At 33.7% G+C, this 19104-nt stretch overlaps 3 protein-coding genes across 8 annotated transcripts; 2 read left to right on the top strand and 1 right to left on the bottom strand.

The window, feature by feature from the left end:
• The first annotated feature begins 723 nt into the window (after positions 1-723).
• Positions 724-5330, top strand: LOC109150184 (exocyst complex component EXO70A1-like). Of its 6 annotated transcripts, none has more exons than XM_019298100.1 (12): positions 727-936; positions 1012-1420; positions 1626-1721; positions 1874-2079; positions 2318-2554; positions 3080-3218; positions 3304-3516; positions 3622-3827; positions 4028-4225; positions 4307-4406; positions 4649-4905; positions 5040-5287. In XM_019298100.1, the coding sequence occupies exons 2-12, from the start codon at positions 1280-1282 to the stop codon at positions 5137-5139; spliced, it is 1893 nt and encodes a 630-aa protein (XP_019153645.1). In that variant the 5' UTR covers positions 727-936; positions 1012-1279; the 3' UTR covers positions 5140-5287. The 6 variants fall into 6 exon arrangements, with proteins under 6 accessions (XP_019153671.1, XP_019153667.1, XP_019153661.1 ...); XM_019298110.1 differs by having other exon boundaries at positions 727-946; positions 1058-1420; XM_019298116.1 differs by having other exon boundaries at positions 726-1420; positions 4673-4905; positions 5040-5330.
• A 4890-nt stretch (positions 5331-10220) lies between these two features.
• On the top strand, positions 10221-11062 carry LOC109151187 (NDR1/HIN1-like protein 12). Its single transcript, XM_019299107.1, has one exon. It carries the CDS (start codon positions 10336-10338, stop codon positions 10969-10971), a length of 636 nt encoding a protein of 211 aa, XP_019154652.1. The 5' UTR covers positions 10221-10335; the 3' UTR covers positions 10972-11062.
• Positions 11063-13297: 2235 nt separating this feature from the next.
• On the bottom strand, positions 13298-17326 carry LOC109150799 (U3 small nucleolar ribonucleoprotein protein IMP4). Its single transcript, XM_019298778.1, has 9 exons — positions 17086-17326; positions 16875-16958; positions 16324-16433; positions 16137-16187; positions 15323-15466; positions 15117-15206; positions 14818-14924; positions 14205-14289; positions 13298-13736 (listed from the first exon to the last, which is right to left on the bottom strand). The coding sequence occupies exons 1-9, from the start codon at positions 17195-17197 to the stop codon at positions 13638-13640; spliced, it is 882 nt and encodes a 293-aa protein (XP_019154323.1). The 5' UTR covers positions 17198-17326; the 3' UTR covers positions 13298-13637.
• Between the last annotated feature and the right edge of the window lie 1778 nt (positions 17327-19104).

Genomic DNA, 19104 nt, shown 5'->3' with positions numbered 1-19104 from the left:
GTTAGAGTAGGATTTCAACTCAGCACCTTTTGAGTGAAATTTTGAGAAGAGTTGCTCTTTGGAGAGCACAGTACGATGAAAGTTGTAAGCTATGTTCGAGGGGGAATTATTGTCTATCGTTGGCCTCTATGGTAGAATCAGTCGCGGGACAAAGTTGTAAGCTATGTTCGAGGGGGAATTATTGTCTATCGTTGGCCTCTATGGTAGAATCAGTCGCGGGACCTGAGAGGCGGTGGTTTACCCTGTGACGGATGTCAGCGGTTCGAGTCCGCTTATCTCCAACTCCTGAACTTAGCCGATCCAAAGCTTTATGATAGGACCCAATTTTTTCGATTCGACGGTTCGATCTATGATTTCTCATTCATGGGCGTTGATAAGATCCACCCATTTAGCAGCACCTTAGGATGGCATAGCGTTAAAAGTGAAGGGCGAGGTTCAAACGAGAAAAGACTTACGGTGGATACCTAGACACCCAAAAACGAGGAAGGGCGTAAAAATCATCACAAAATACTTAAGAATTGAAAATAAGCATAGATCCGGAGATTCCCGAATAGGGCAACCTTTCGAACCTTTTTAGTAACACGATGCATTTGGGAGTTGGGACTGAGGCAAAAAAACTCCCAAGTCTTTAATAGTTGTTACATTGTTGTAGCAACATATATATATTCAATTATATTGAAGATATCAACTAAAAGTTCTCCTCCAACGGGAAACACTTCCAGTTCACATTTAAATCGGTAAAAATGCAAAAATTCCCATGTTCCTACTTCATACTTCGCTGAAATGGGGATATACTATCATTCAATTTTGATTGCCGAGACGCTAATTACTACAAAATCGAAATGCCGTTGCCGGAAACCTTTCTCAGAAGTAACGGAACTTCTTCAGTTACATGCTGTCATTACTTCAATGCATGCCGGAAAATCATTTGCAACGGTACGTGTTGGTAAAATCATTTTGGAAATAATTATCTATTTGTATAGCAAGTGTATGAGGAAATTCCTTACCAAGAGTTATTATTCATATCAAAGGCAATCGTAACGAAAATCGTGATCAGATTCTTATATACCAAATGGCGCCGCAAATCGGAAAAGATCTTTGCCGCTTAAACTGGATAAGGAAGAAATTAAAGAGTCAAAATGGAGCAAAGATTTTAAGCTTTGGAGGCGAGATCCAAGGCGGCAGCCTGTAGAACAATAGACGATAAGCTAGTTTCTTCTGATCAGAGAGAGAGGGAGAAATCTGATCAGAAGAAACGGCGGTTTCTGTGGAGGTAGCCATGGGGACACCAGAGGAGAGGGCTGCATTGATTAGGGAGTCGATAGGCAAGAGCCAAACCACCACAGATAGCATGGTCACCATTCTCGGCTCTTTCGATCACCGCCTCTCCGCCCTCCAAACCGCCATGCGTCCCACTCAGGTCAAACTATGTTTCTATCTGTCTGTATCTCTATTTCATATGTGTGCGTAAATCTCTTTATCTCTGCACTGAAAGTGCATAAATGTTTAATAGAAGGGTTTAACTAACCCTTTGATTGTAAATTCAAGTAAAATTGTCCATTCTTTATGCACATAAATGTATATACCAACAGGCTGGTATTTACGTTTATACATTTGGATTGTAGATAACTACACATTCAATTAGAAGGGCGCATGAAAACATTGGCAAGACGCTTAAGGTTGCAGAGGTGATTTTGGGCCAGTTTGAGCTAGCACGAAAGGTTTTCTTATTTTTCTCTACCTTGTTAACTTTTGTATGGAGGAGCATCATGGAACTATGAGTGGATGCAGGACTTTATTAACTTTTGATGAAATGAAAGGGTGCAATAGATTTTTCTTGTTAGTTGTTACATGAGCTACTAATTTTCTTCAGGCAGAGGCGAAAATATTGAGGGGGCCACATGAGGATTCTGAAAGTTATCTTGAGGCCTGTGATGAGTTAAGGAGTATTGTTAGAACTTTTAGTGGTAAGAACAACCTTAAGAGTAGTGTTGGGGTGATCACCTACGCCACTACTTTACTTGCAAACTCTATTATTAAGCTAGAAGATGACTTTCAGCAGCTTCTTACCTCATACAGGTTTGCCATATTTCATGTTAACATTTTAAAATTCGTATATTTTTTTTTTTGTTACTTTTAGAGAATAAACTGGTCAGTTATATCACTTATTTGCTCTTTCATCCAGTACTGATTTAGCCGTCTCCCTCATTCTCTAATATACTGGATTACTGGGAATGCATCACATGATATTTGCTTGGAGAGGTTTTTGTTAGCAATTCATCTTATGTTCTTTGTCAATGCCATTCATGTATCTCAGCAAACCTGTGGAACCAGATTGTCTTTTTGAATGTTTGCCCCAGTCTCTACACCCATCAACAGCATCACCTAATCCAGATGTTGGTAGTGGAACAAAAGAGCACCAAACTAAGCGTTTGAAAACTGCGGGTTACCATCTTCCTGATCTGATTCCATCTAGAATACTACTGCTTCTTCATGACCTGGCCCAACTAATGATTCGTTCTGGACACCAGCAGCAAGCTTTTAATATTTACAGGTAAATTTGGAACATTGGATGGCAATCTTATAGCTGGAATGGACATTTTATTAGAGATTAAAGTAGAATATTCGAATTCAAAACAATATTTGCTAATGTTTTTCAATTAGTTGAGACTTGAGGGTATCAGTCATGGTTGTGCCAAAGTATAAATCCACTTGAATTTTGTTGTTTCTGAGACTAGTTCATGGTACTCCTATTCCATCCTGTTCCCAATTGGAACATGTTCTTATGCTTAAATATTTAATCAAATGGCTATTTTCATCAGTTAAGGAGCGTCGTTGCCCTTATGTCTCATCCACAGTTGAGATTCCTTGAGAATTTATTTTTATGCACAAAATCATTAAAAACACCAAAAAAGAGTGAGAATTGATAACTTTGAGTCAATCTTATGGGGATTAAAGGTTAGCAAATGTGAGGCTTTATTTTTGTTGCATGGTCCTTTAAAAAATACATTTTAAGTATTCATAACATTGTATTCCCCTGACTACTATGCCTTCTTTTTTTGTATCCTCTTTTATCCAGAAATATCAGGTCTGCATTTGTTGAACAGAGCCTCAGAAAACTAGGTGTGGAAGGATTAAGTAAAGAGGATGTTCAAAAGATGCAGTGGGAAGTCCTAGAAGCCAAAATTGAAACTTGGATTCATTTTATGAGGATTTCAGTGAGTGGCTCTCTTCCCATCCCATCTGATTTATCTTTACTTTTACTTTTTCATTGTATTTACCAAGCTATGTATCTTTTAATAGGTCAATCTTTTATTTGCTGTGGAAAAAAGAATTTGTGATCAAATCTTTCACGGTCATGATGCTCTCAGGGAGCAATGTTTTGCAGAGGTTACTGCAAAGAGTGCAGCAGTCCTCCTGAGTATTGGAGAGGCTATTGCTAAAAGCAAAAGATCACCTGAAAAGCTATTTGTCCTTCTAGATATGTATGAAATAATGAGTGAACTTCATCCACAGGTAGAGCAGAGTTACTTCCTACTTTTCTCTTTTATTCAATTATTACTCTCTTTCTTGTGTCTTTAATGGCTTTACGCTCTCACTTCTAACTACTGTCGGTAACAGATTGATATAATATTTGGAAGCAAATATTTTAGTGAAATGAGACAAGCTGCTCTTATTTTGACTAAACGTTTGGCTCAAACGGCTAAGAATACCTTAGCAGATTTTGAGGAAGCAGTTGAGAAAGATGCCACAAAAACTGTTGTTGATGATGGAACTGTCCATCCATTAACTAGCTATGTGATCAATTATGTGAAGTTTTTATTCGAGTAAGTCTAATCACCTCTTTTCTTTGTGTATTTTATATTTTTTTTTTCCAAGGTTTGAACATTTTGTTATTGACTTATGATGTTGCTAGTTTTGTTGTTTACTCCATGGATTATGTTATACTATTCTTGATTGATATTTGCTATGTGTTTACAAATTGTTACTCTTGATAGCTTCTAAGTTAAATTACACCTCTGAACAGCTATCGATCAACTCTAACACACTTTTTTCGGGAGTTTGATGGTGGTGATGCAAAAGCCCATTTGGCGGCTATGGTAACACGAATAATGCAAGCACTTCAGAGTAATCTGGATGGAAAATCCAAGCAGTACAAAGACCCTGCTTTGACTGAATTATTTATGATGAACAATATACACTACATTGTAAGATCAGTGCGCATGTAAGTAGTGCTTTCTGGTGATTTTTATTTAAAGAGAGCAGTAATATTTCACTTTATAACTGTTTTTGAGTTTTAATTTAGGTCAGAAGCAAAAGATTTGCTAGGCAATGACTGGGTGCAAATACATAGAAGGGTAGTCCAACAACACGCTAAACAGTACAGGAGGATCTCTTGGTCTAAGGTTTTGTTCCTTATAACACAAATATTTGCAAAATACTACATTCAATTTCTCGGACTTCTCTGTGCTTTATGTGCAACAAGTTTGTTCTCTTTTTCCTTGTAAATTATTAACTTGTTTCCTTCTAGCCAGGGTAACAATGTATCTCAAACTAAACCATAGAAACTCATTTTAGTATTTATCAATATAATCTAATTGGGTTCGTATCAATATGACAAGAACTCAGGTTGATCCTTGATCTACAGACTTTGAAGTGCCTATCCATTCAGGGACTTTCCTCAGCTGGGAACACTTCATTTAAAGGCCAAGTTTCTCCTGCCTCCAGCAGTGTTTCAAAGGCAATGGTGAAAGACAAGTACAAGACCTTCAACATGTTGTTTGAAGAGCTTCATCAAAAGCAATCTCAGTGGACAATTCCCGACAGTGAGTTGCGTGAATCGTTGAGGCTGGCGGTTGCTGAAGTTCTCTTGCCGGCTTTTAGGTCTTTCAATAAGCGTTTTGGGTAAGAGTTAACTCCTCCCTTATCATCAGTCTTTCCACTTTACATAACCAAAAACATAACATGCAAAGAGTTGAAAGAAAAAAGAAGGCTTAATAATTCAATTTTCATCTGGTTTTGAAATGTCTTGTCTGAAGGCCTATGATTGAGAACAGCAAGAATCCCCAGAAGTATCTCAAATACACTCCTGAGGATCTGGAAAGGATGCTGGCTGAGTTTTTTGAAGGGAAATTGTAGGCATCAAATTATTTACTCCATATTTACATATATGCATATCAAATTATTGTATGAAGAGTTTTTAATTTCTAGCTATTCACAAGACGAAATTTTTAGTTAAAGAGAATTGGTTTCTTCCACTAAGATTACAACTCATTTTAATACAATTTTACACCAACTCTACAAAAAAATTTTGTGGAGACTTAAACCCTATCAAATTAATCTTTTGAGATCAACTTTTTAGATTTTGAGTACGCATTAATATTATTTTTTATTGAGAGACTAGTGTGTGACAGGAAAGAACTATTTGACCCTAAAAAAGAGTTTGAAATGTGAACGGTCTACAATAGGTTATCACAAGGGACAAATGTATCGCGTTTTAACTCATTTCTCCGCAGAAAAGGAAAGAAGATGCATCATGAATATAATGCATATAGATCATTTTCATACTTGATAGATATGGTATGTCTGAAGCATATATGATTTCAGTCAGAATATTTCCAGCTAGGTCGTCCCAAGCCAATTATACAATTAAGCACTTGCAGGGAATAAAAAGAATCTTGGAGAATCGAACAAGAACAAGCTAAGGCCGGTCGGTTTGGTTGGTATATGGTTACTCCATGCAGGCAATTCAATAAAAGTAATTATTGTTATTGTTAGGTGTTTATGATAGGAATAGAATAGAGACAATTAAGATGTGATGCAACATTGGGGCCGGGCCCTCTCTAAATAATCATGCATGGGATTCCAGAAGAAGCGAAGCACACGACAAAGTTGGATCAGCCAACGTTGAATCACATGTGCCGCTTCAATTCATCAATGTGTTAAAAGGATTTGGATTCCCTTGTGGTTGGTTGGTTGTAAATATAGTTTGTTTCGTTTTCAGTGTCTTTGTCCTTTCCCTCAATCTTCGAGGTTCAGATCTGTCCGCACGGGTTTAGCTCAATAGTTCAGTAGACAGTATTTGAATAAGATATTAAGGTTCGAACCTCGTAGGATTATATCTAAAATGGATAAATCTCTTATGTACACTGATATTTAGTCATGTCTGCTGAGCTATTGAGTCATCGTAATTTACATTTTTTCTAAATATTGTGTAGAAGTTAGGAATTCAATCTTTTAAAAGAAGAAGGCTAGATCTTTTATAATCTCCATGAATTTCCCATCAACTTCTCTTTTACCTCGTATGCCCTTCTTTATTCCCTTCCCTTTTCACATTTTCTCTCTCACCACCACCATTTTGCTTCAATACCCCACCCCCATCCCACCTTCAGTCTCCTACACTAAAATATAATATTCATCGGAATTCAAATACATCCTGGATGGTAGGTTGATAAAAAATTGTGAAAATTAATTAAAGTCTCGAATTTTAGCTTGTAAATGTAATAGTTCCTCTAGATAAAGTTTGATTTGAGTAAGAAAGGAATTATGGCATTAAAAAAATTATTTTCTAGAATTTAGATTTAAATGAGTAGGCAGAGATGAAAATATTAATGATTGATAAATGATAATTTTGGAAAAGAGAAATTAAAATAGAAAAGGTTAGTAATTGAGAAATACAAAAGAAACCTAGGATTTATATGTAACCAACGCATATACTACGGATCAATGTCCATGTAGGAAGACCAACTCTTGAGTACAAGTTCACTTTGACTTGCAATATGTTCATTTTTAGTATAATGTAGGTAGTATATGTAGGTTTATTTTTAGTTTACTATAAGTTCGCTTTGCATTACAATACGCTGGCTTATAATATACTAAAAACGAATCTATTATACATTAAAATGAACTTGTACCTAAATATAAAGAACCTACTAAAATTAAATTACAATATATTAAAAATGAACATACATATATCAGAGTCCACATTGCAGTGTGAACTCCGGAGTACACAATATAATTTGCCTTATACAACACATACATTATTGATTTTGTGTTAGGTCATTGCTATATATGTAACTTTTTTCAATCTTGGGGTAATTTCAACCCATTGGGTTTTTTTTTTTTTTTTTTTTTTTTTTTTTTTTTGAAAAGACCCATTGGTTTAATCTCATGTAAATTAAAGTGATCAACTCAATTACTTCAAATTAGCCATTTAGGGTTATAAAAATATGTATTCAAAGCTTTCAAATATATTTAAAAAGAAAAAATTAGTTTCATTTCAAAGTTGGACTGTTTATAATTACTAAAGTACATGATATTATACAAAAATTGCTAATTTTGAAAAACTTGATGCTCTTTTGTCCCATTTTATTAGAATATTCCCAACTTTTTAATTTAAATATTATAATAATAATTATTATTATTCTTTTTAAATTTAAATATTTTTTGTTTAGATTAGCTTTATACCCTTTTCAATCTATACTTTATCTTTTAAGATTAATTGGACAAAATTAAAAAGGAAGTGGCATATACTTTATTCTTTTAATAATAAATAGGGTTGGTCTAATAATAGAGTATTGTTATATTACTTATATATTTATATGTACTCTTTTTTTTTAAACATTTCATTAAAGTAAAATGTTAAAATTAATTTTAAAAAATAAATAAATCATAACCTCTATTTTACTAATAAAATTTATACGTGTGACAAATATTTTATTTTTGAATGTTTTAAAAAGAAAATATGGAGCTAGGAGCACTGTATAGGCGTAGCGTAAATGGTGTAATTGTAGTTATTGGAGAGTAACAGTGTAAAAGGGGTGTTCACGAAGTTCAAGGATGATAATGTAGGGACTTTGAGAATAACTATGTTGTCTGACACAAAAAAGTTCAGCTTTTTGGGATTTGCACCTTATATCGGAATTGGATAAGGTTCTAAAAACATCATCGCATTTCACTTCACTGCTTATGCGATTGTGGGGAACCGCCGGAATATTCTATTATTATCATTTTAATTTACTTTCTTTGCTGCTGAAATATGCTTATTTTATCCACTGCCCTTTCAACACCTTTTTGCACTGTACACTATTCTTTTTTTTTTTTCCCCCTAAATTAATTGAGTTGGTATGTATAATATATTTTAAATTCATCAGAACTAATTATAAGACTAAGAGAATTTTTTTTTTCTACAAGACAAATAAATACAAGACATTATTTTATCTTATACTAGTTTATGTCCCGAGATGATGAGAAAAAGATTATAATATATAATTTTTGTTAAAGTTTGAAAAAATGATTAACGATTCTCTCTTCCAGAATTGATAAAGGGATTTTTTCAATTATTATGTTTTTTATTAAAAAAAAAAGAAAGAAAGAAAGAAAGAGTAATGATAAAATTATGTGAGTTTTGAATATACAATGCATATATAATGTAAAACCGACAGCAAGAATAATATATTTGCAAGCAATTGTTAATGAGTGGTTGGTTGGTTGTATAAATGTAGTAGTCTTAAGTCTTACTCTTAGTCTTTGGGTGAGCAATTGTTATGGCATGGACCCGAGTCCAGTGGATCCAGGTTCAAAACGATGCAGTTTTGCGCGTCTGGAATAATGGTGTTGTTAGTGGCTCTGTTTTCTCAGCTCATGATATTTTTTTGTGTGAATATATAGTTTAAAAATTGTGAATATAAAATTAAAAAATAGTGAATATAGATTCAAAAATTGTGTTATACTGTTGAATATATAGCTTTGTAATTGTGAATATAGAGTTTTGTAATTGCGACTATAGAGTTATGAAATTATGAATATAGAGTTCTGTAATTGTGAATACAGAGTTCAAAAATTATGAATATAAAGTCCTGCAATTGTGAATATAGAGTTTAAAAATTGTGAATATAGAGGAAGGAAGCAATTTTTTTTTTTTTTTTTTAAATTCAGACGACGTTATTTGGCTTTCAAAATGACACTGTTTTGGACCCGAGTCCACAACATAATTTGCCTTAGTTGAGCTATATGTTACGTTGGGCTCTAAATAAATAATTCTGTGGATTTTATTTAACTCTATGATTAAATGTTATCTTAGCCTTATGCTCAATCGAATAATATCATTTATACTCATGAGACATGAATAAGATGTCATGGGTCTTTTTTCTCACTAGAGGAGTCTAGCTCGAGTTAATGCACCTATGGTTGGACAAAAAATAATAAATATATGACACCATATAATAAAAATACAAACTATAAAAAATTATATATAATGAATTACATGATTAAGTTGTTTAATTAGCTTAGTGGAAATATATGAGAAATGTTAGTTGTCGGTGGGGTGAGTTGGTAGGTTTTCCCTATCATGATAAGTAGGCCCATCTCTATGACTCAAATAAAGCGTGTCATTCGTCCATACTTGCATGCTCCATTAATTCATCAATTATAGTCATTAGGGCCATCATTCCTCCCTCATTAATATAATTCACGTCTTCACTATTCTTACATACTATCTTCCCCAAAAGATTCAATCCCCAATCTAATAAGTCTTTACATTCTGGCCTGACAAAATATTTGTAAAGATGTAAATTACAGTGATTCAGTAGCTTAGCAAACATGGTCAAATAATATACGCTAAATAGAATATTGAATTGAGTCGAACTTGTAACCTTAAAATTACCAAGTTAATAACTTGATCAGTTTGGTTGATGTTACCAACTCAATAGCCTTGTACACTTGGATTTTGTTTAGTTTTAACTAATCCTAAACCCCCGAACCCTTACCCAAGAGTTACTTGAGAAGGTAAATCTCAAATGGTCGAAAAAACTTCTTACCTAGTTTTATCGTTGACTCTACGTACAAGGGATCCATCTTCATGCTCCCACTGGAAAAGTCCAATCTTCAATTTAGGGAAGCCAAATTTCGTTAATTTTTTAAAACAAACAAACAACATTCATTAATGAGGCAAAAAGCCAGCAATACAATCAGGTGGAATGACACCCCACGACTGCAAGACAGACAAAGAATCAGTTACCCGAACAAGCTATGAGCCACGTGATTCACTGTTCTCTTGACATAGTAGATCTTAATTAACATCCCCTATGTCTCTACCAATCAACAAACATTACTTAACAATCATCCCAACATAAGAGTAGTTACACATGCACCTCATATGCAACTCAAGGCGGCTAGCAATAACTTTTATTTATAGCTTTGGCAGGCCTATATGTATATGAACATATATATATACAGCTACTACTTACACATAGCTCCCCCCACCACATTTTCCGGTCCCCGTTTCTCCTGCCTCACTCAAACCAGTTTCCTCCGCCGTGCGCCGCCGGGGAAAACATGTCAGTGAAGGAGTGCACCCAGCACAAGGAGCGGAAGAAGAAGTTAGTGCAGCGATTCTGCGGCTGCCTCCTCATCCTCCTCTTCATAATCCTCCTCACCATCCTCATCATCTGGGCAATTCTCCAGCCCAAGAAGCCACGCTTCACCCTCCAAGACGCCACCATCTTCAACTTCAACGTCTCCGCCCCCAACATCTTCTCCACCACCCTCCAGATCTCCGTCTCCTCCCGGAACCCTAACTCCCGGATCGGAATTTACTACGACAACCTCGACGTCTACGCCACCTATCGCGACCAGCAAATCACCTACTACACCGTCATCCCCGCCGTGTATCAAGGCCACAAGGACGTCAACCTCTGGTCGCCGTTTCTTTACGGCAATAACGTCCCCATTGCACCCTTTAACGGCCCCCAGCTCAGGGAGGACCAGGCTGCCGGCGCCGTCTGGCTCACCGTCAAACTTAGCGGCCGTGTCAGGTGGAAAGTTGGGACGGTCATTACCGGACGTTATCACCTTCATGTCACTTGTCCGGCTTACATTCCGTTCGGAGTTACGCCGAGATACGGCGGCGTCGTCGTCGGTAACGCCGTCAAATACCAGCTCTCCCAGCGTTGTGAAGTCACCGCTTCTTAAACCCGAGTTAGTTAACGTCTCCGTCAACTGTTAATTTATTGCCCTGTAATGCAGTATTACCACTACCTTAAACCCGAGTTATTTTGCTGTATCAATTGTTTTTTTTATTGCAATCAATTCAATAAAAAAAAATATTAATATCTTTTTTTTTTTAATACTGTAATATTAACTATGTTACAATGTAGTATATGTTCATACTTTGTCAATATCATATGCTCTTGATATATTCAAACTTTTATAAAAGTATTTTTTTTTACTACTAGACTAAAAATTGGTTATTAATTTTGAAGACGATATGATAGACGTGGATATATAATTCATGAAGTGATTAATGATTTGTTATATTACATTATTGAAAAGGATACATATAATAATTCCCAATGTTGGTTACTGAATCTATTTGTAAGAAAAGGTTAACACCCAACATACTATAGTTAATGTTATATATACCATGGATCAGATCAGTCCACCTTGCATTGTAGATTTTGCTTCAAAAATTATGTATTTATAATTAACATATCATGTGCGTTGAGTTAATAAACACATAATTTGTGAACTACATATTATATGTCTGTAATTAAAATATTATGTGCATATAATTAACATATATAATCTGTTAACTGCATGCACATACATAATATATTAACTACAAACACGTACAATTTTTATCAATTGTAATTATATTTAGGTAGGCAATTAATTGTATACATTAAGACTTTTCAATCCACTAGATGTGTATAGGTAATTGTAAATAATCAAAAGGCAGGCATTACTCTATAGAAAGGTACTTAAATCACTTAAATATGATATCAAAAATTTAGGGGGAAAAAAAATCACTATCTATACCTATCATGTATGTTGTATTTTAGTCCATGAGTTAGAAGCATTTGGTGGTGGTGGAGTCTTGTGTGTGATAATGGAGTTTCTATTTAACCCTTCCACTGTTGTCTATTGTGTCATAATCGTGTGTTATAATGATTTATTTGAATACATGACTTTGATTTTGGAACAAATCATACTTCCGATGCCATTTCATGGGTCATTTTCCTGCTTTCGTCGCTATCACTTTTTATTTATTTTTTAGTATGACAAAAATTTAAAGAAAAAATAATAATATATAAATTACCTTATAAGATTTTATTATTATGTTTTGTAAAGTATTACAAATAAATTTTAAACAACTTTTGATCAGTCAAGTAATAGAAGATATATATAATAATAATTCTACTGTATGTATTCCCAAATTCTACTTCCTCACTTTTACTTCATGATATGACAAACAAGAATTGGATAATTTCATCATGTGGGTCCTAGAAAAAGTGTTTACATCAAGAATTTGTAAGGAGTAAAAGTTGGAAGTAAAAAATGAGAATCCATGAATTTTTTTTTTTTATATAATAAACATTATGGAATGGAGTCGTTTCAATCTTTCTTAAACATGATGGTGATTGCTGAAAATTATTGAGCTAAAGACTACGGAGTATTTAATTGTGACGGATTAAGACTTCTGATTTGACTCCAAAACATGTCATCAATCAAATTTGTCTCTAAATTATTTGGCCACCAATTTCAAGATTCTAACAACAGCGATGAGAGTATATTTCAACATGGAATATTTCCAAGAAATAAAACTCTCATCACATTCGTTAATTTTATTTGAAGGAAGAAAAAACATGTCACATTAATAATAAAATATAGAATAAAAAAGTAAAAATAATATGCACAATCTTGTTAATGATGCTAAAGACTCTTGTTTTGCCAGGAATTATGGTATTAAACATAAATTTTACTTATAATGATTTTTATATTCTGAAAACATAATAAGTCTTAATTAAAATTATATCTCTTATTTATGTCCATGTTTTTAATGCTAATTATTTTGTACATTGTGCTTTTAAAATTGTACTATATAATTTTTTGAACAAAAATACTCATACCGTTATCTTCTCCATTTTGTTTCCATGCACATGCCTCCACCATATAGTTTCTTATATTCTTTAATGATAATAATATTTGTAGACATTATATAATGAATTATTATTATAATAAATAAATTTGATTTTATATAGATTTTAATTAGTAGAGATTTGTTAGTTATTTTAAAAAATATAAATATTAGGCATATGTTTTTGCACATCACGCATAGAAAAGACTAGTATAATAATTAATATAAATATCAAAATAGAAAACATCCAGCACTAAAATATAAACTCCAAATTCAAATCCTAGAATAATTTTTAGATTAAAAAAACTCAATATTTAATTATTTATTAAATAAGATCTCAAATAGGAAGTTATCAGTTAACAGGAATCTATAATAACCAGATTAATATAAGAATGCATCCACTAACAAAAGTATAATTATAGTTATAAAAATACAATTTCCAACTCCCCAGCTTCACCTCCCTAAATCCAAATATTACAAAGGGCAAAAGAGGTAACTAAATCATTGATAAAGAAAACAATCCAAACTAATGCCCTATGTGATGTCCTAAAGAGATTGTTAGGCAGAATGTATTCATCGCCCCTCTGAAAACAACCCACATAGCAATCATATTGTAACAAACTTTTACCAAACCTAACAGCAGAAACACACACCTGTTGGTATTACATTGCTCTCATTACTGGCAAAATTGGTTGATGTGTAGAATGAGACTCTGATTCTTTCAGTCTCCAAGAAGTTTCTGTTTTTTGGAAGTGTTCATATATGGTCTTATGACCCATTCAATTTGAGCTTCATCTTGATCCATAGTTCCTAGCTTGATCTGCGGGGGAAAAGTAAGAAAGGCACACCACAATGAGTTCTCTTGCCACTCACCAAGAGGGTTAAAAGAACAATGGCATGATACCGTGTTTTCTCCTAAACCTGTGCAATCTACTAATCATGAAATGAAGAATCTAAGCAAGAATTTTTATTAAAAGAATTCATCTGCACATCTGCTCTCTTCATAAACAAATCCAAAGGGTCTCAAAGATTCGTCTGCTATACCACAAAGTGTATTAATGAAAAGATCTAAATTTATTTCAATCTCATGATAAAGTTTCTTGTACTAAAATATTTCCAGGAATATGAATGCATAAGTGGATTTATCCCCTTTCCTGTACGACAAGCTAATTTCTACAATGCAAGGTAAAAGCTTCTCGAAAGCATCAGTTTCCACTTCAAATAACCACTTAAAAGCAACAATTTCATTAGATTGATCGGCGAAGACTTTTAGTTGTATAATAGTTACCTGATAAAGCCGTAGTTCAAATCGAGGGCCAATCTCTTTGAGTTCAATTGATTTGGGACCTCCACGTTTCTCATAGATATGATGTCTGCACATTTTTATATAGTTTAATGCACAATAAAGCCAAGAAGCAACCAACATCAAGAGGAAGGTAAGTGATCTCAATTGTCCTAAGCCAAAGTAGTGTATGAGTTGTTACCCTTGAGAGATCATTTCAGCAAAGAGAACTTTATTTATGATAAAGTGTAATACGCAACATTTAATAAAGCACTGAAGAAAGAAAGCTTATTGTCATAAAACATGATTAGAAAACTGTATATTTCAATTATCAGTAAAGAGCTGTTGGCTACACAGCTTAAACCATGGACAATTATATTTCTTTTATAAGATATTTTTACAATCTTTTGAGAAGGCTTTCTTTAATCACTCCTCTCCCATCCTACATTTTTATTATGTACCATGGGCATGGATCTAGTATTGGTTTTGTTTATTACTGCTACAGCAAACATTGAGGCCTTTCAGAATTTAAGCAAGCCACTACCTAAAAATTTAGGTCTGAAACATTTCAGAATTCATAGCAAAAACTAAACAACGGTAAAAATGAATTACAACCAACCTGAATGAGATATAGTCTGATTGATTAGCAAATGTGATAATACGCTTCGTATCCGGCTTTGGGACCGGAAACAGATGCTTTAAAATATTTACCGTCCTTTCACCAAGCTGCAAGTCAAAAGATTGACACAATTGCAAACAGTATTAAGCTACTCAATATGGAAAAAGGACAAATATGAATCATAAAAAGGTATTCTTGTTTCAGCAAGAGCAGAGAAAGAAAGCCTAAAAGATAGGAAAATTATTGTTTCATGGATCTTGCTCACTTGGAAGCATGCCAGACTACATTTAAAATATTACCTTAGTTGAGAAGTTGTTTAATATCAAATGAGGATAAGCCTCAGGCATGGTTCCCATAGCCTTTTTGTCCTTAATATCATGTCTGGTTACCTACAACAAAGTAACATATCAGACTACCTCCTACAGCTTGCTGGTCCTCAGAACAGCAATAAGAATAGGAAGAATAAGACTTATAAATCATTACAAGTACGACTAAGACAACTCACCACATTGAGTAATCCAAAATAGGCAGTTGGACCAAAAGGCAAATGACTGATGATAAGACCATCAGGAATACCTCGATGCTCATGAACTAGAATAACATCTGTAAAATCATGAGAACGGCAGGTTTCAATAATTTCTGATATTACCTGCATAGCAGAAACAATTAACAAAGTTGGAAGTGTGCAAGGTACCTCATTAGTAGGTATAAAAATATATTACAAAGAATTAAATATGATTCTAAATATTTTACTGACAATGTCTTATAAAGCAAACATTTGACAAAAGCAATCAGATAACAGACCACAATGTTACATTAAAATTGCCACAACTTTAGGTGATGACATATGAGACAAGTTTACATTACACAAAGAAAACAAGAATGAAGATGGTTAGTCTCTCGGAAATCAGAATCATCTATTTGAAGTTCAGCTTATAATAAGTTTCATAACAGCTACTCAATCTAATGTAAAAACTGGGAGAACCATTGAAATAGAGAATTTCACTCATGCAAAAATAAATATATTTAATTATCAAATTAGTCGTATACATATACCCTACTGAGGAATAGAAGATCTCAAGAAGGGTACAAACAAAGCACATTCAGAAATATGATAGTGTTAACTCCACATAAATAGTTAACTAGGCCATAAGGTTCTGTTTGGATTGATGAGGTCCATGAATGTTGCAAAACATAAAAAATAACTAGTCCTATATTGATGAAAATGAAGTATTGAAATCTAAGTTCAAAGAGATTCCTTCCTTAACGAACTCTAGAATCAAAAAAGAAAAGACAGTACAACTGAAAGGTCAACCAACCTGACCACCACGATTCATTCGTGTTGCATTGGGGAATACAATCTTCAATTCCTGTCCAAAGGACCAGAGGAAGTAGATAAATCAGAGAAACCATATAATTGCATAAAGAATTTTTATTTTTTTAAAAAAAAACTTGGATTATGATTGTATACAGAAGACCATTAGATAATCAGCAGGAGGGAGCAACCTTTGCAAATTGAGTAAGAGGAGCACTTGGATTGCGGGACGTGGTAATCAAAATTTTGGGATCCTTTTCAGCAGCATGAGCATATTCATCATCAATAGTAGACCTTGGTACTGCATGCCAAATGCAAATGAATTTAGAAAACATTAACTTTGTTTTCATGTACATATGCATGGAATATAAAGAACAAAAAAGTTAGCATATGGGTGCTTATCCAAATGTGGCACGCAGGCTAGCCCTCATAATTACTTAAACCAAACTTTCAGGGCTCTGTGAACTGATTCACAGGTTATACATTTTTCTACAAATCTCATTCTTCCATTAGAATGGGCAACTTAACCTCAACTAGAGTATTTTAATTCATTCATTCTTCATTTTGACAGTTCAATGCCACACTCTCAATCTGAGAATCTGGAAATTACTCTTTTCCTATTTTCACATTACAAGCAACTCAAAGAAATTATTTTGTAGTTTTCCAGTAAAATAAGCAGAGAAAGACTGTTGCTTTGTGGCAAAAACAAGATTTTTAAATACAAGAAACCTGCGAAGCATACCAGCAGTATGTTCGTCTTCGAGGTCAATTTGTTGTCGAAGTGCTGCTTCTTCGTTTCTGAGTTCAGTTGGAATCGGCTTTCCCTCTGCACACCAAAAAGGCAAACTATGATTAAAGTCCATATAATAAATCAACAAAAACCAAAAGTTAAAACTTTTTCCTGTAATCAATTCTTATAATAACGGCGGAAAAACAAATTGAACGAACTGAACCTTCAAGAGCTTCTTTGATTTTGCGTTTCTTCTCATAAAGCAAACGCTCTTTGCCTTCCAAACTCTTCCTGTAGAGGTACTCCCTCCTCATCCTTACGTTCCTCCTCAACATTTTGAAGAGGTTGTGTTAGCCTAACTTGGTCGATTTCAACCGATTTCTGGTCCAGACGACAATTGAAGGGTTTGAGAATGGTTGAAGATGAACGAATGAAGAAGACGATGGAGAAAAGAGGGTTTTAGAAATTGGGTTACTAAAAAAAAAAGATATATTATAAGATTGTCTGGGCTAAGCCCAAATCTAAGTTAGGCTTAAACAGCCCAAAATAATGAAACTTTTTGGATTTTTATAAAATGTATTTTGGCCTGTTTATAGTAAATTTTGAAGCATGAGCTTAAGCCCAACTTCAAGCTAGTGATAACTATGTTGCCACTTTGGCCTTATTGTGTTGGGGGCAAATTATATCGTGCACCGCGATGCATAATCAATTATGCACTGCGCATCAAAACGATGTCGTTTTGTTTAATGAAAAGAAACGACATCTGTTTTTCTCTGTTCCACACCCTTCCGCAAAAAGTAACTCTCTTATTTATTTTCATTTTGTATACACTGCAGTTTCATATCAAAACAACAACAGTTTCATTTTGATATAACTACAGTTTCATTCGATATTTATAGATTCAAATATGTGAAAATGTTATTTAATTTTATTTTATATACACTATAGTTTTATTAAAACACAACTACATGATCATTTTGATATAATTACAGCTTCATTGTATAATATACAATCAAATATGTGAAATGTTATTCAGTTTTATTTTATATACACTGCAGTTTCATTTCACCACAACTACAGTATAATTTTGATATAATTGCAGTTTCATTTGATAATATAAAAATAATACGCGAGGCAGTGTCGGTTTAGATATACTGTAGTGTCAGTTGGTAATTAACATACAAAAAAATCGCGCTCCGTTAACACTAACGCGTGCCGTTTCTTTACTTAAAGAAACGGCGATGTTTTTTTTACCGCAGTGCATGTGCACCACGGTCCACGATATAACGACTCATTGTGTGGACCATACTTTCAAATAACAGTTGTTATACTGTGGACCATGGTCGTCAAATGAAACTGTAGTAGAATTAAAATGATACTCTAGTGTTGCTATAATGAAACTAGTGTGTGTGGAAAATGAAACTAAAAAACAGAGATCATTCAATAACGTATATTGTCAAATAAAACTGTAGTATAATTAAAATGATATTTTAGTGTTGTTATAATGAAACTACTCTGTATGGAAAATGAAACTAAAATTTAGAGACTCAGAGTCATACAATAACATATATTGTCAAATGAACCTAGAGTGTAATTAGAATAGTACTTTAATATTACTATAATTAAACTAGGGTGGGTGGAAAATTAAACTACGAAATAGAGCTCATGCAATAATATGTATTGTCAAATGAAACTGTAGTATAATTAAAATGATACTTTTAGTATTGCTATAATGAAACTAGTGTGTGTTGAAAATGAAACTGAAAAACAGAGCAATATTGTCAAATGAAACTAAGGATCCGTTTGGAAAACCGAAAATAATTTCTGGAAAATATTTTCTAAGTTTTCAGTGTTTGGATGCAATAGAAAAATCCAGTCAACGGAAAATGAAGCCATTTTCCGTTGACTGGGGAAAATGAAGCCATTTTGGTGGAAAATGACTTCTGCCAAAATTTGGGGGAAGTCATTTTCCTCCAAAATGTTTAAACATACAATTCTACTCATTTTTCGAGAAAATAAACTAACACACCAAGTTTTCCAAAAATGCAACCAAACACTGGAAAGAAAAATGTTTTATGGAAAATGACTCATTTTCCAGAAGTCATTTTCCTGTTTTCCAAACGGACCCTAAAGTGTAATTAAAGTGATACTTATTTCATGGACCACATTGTTACATGCACCATGATCCACAGTAAAATATGCCTTCAATTCCAGTATACAAATAATGTACTTTTAACATATT

Source organism: Ipomoea nil, unplaced genomic scaffold (assembly GCF_001879475.1).
Source record: "Ipomoea nil cultivar Tokyo-kokei standard unplaced genomic scaffold, Asagao_1.1 scaffold0268, whole genome shotgun sequence".
In the NCBI taxonomy this organism is placed as follows: domain Eukaryota; kingdom Viridiplantae; phylum Streptophyta; class Magnoliopsida; order Solanales; family Convolvulaceae; genus Ipomoea; species Ipomoea nil.
The sequence above is the reverse complement of the archived record's forward strand: the minus strand, read 5'-3'. Positions and strand labels throughout refer to the sequence as shown.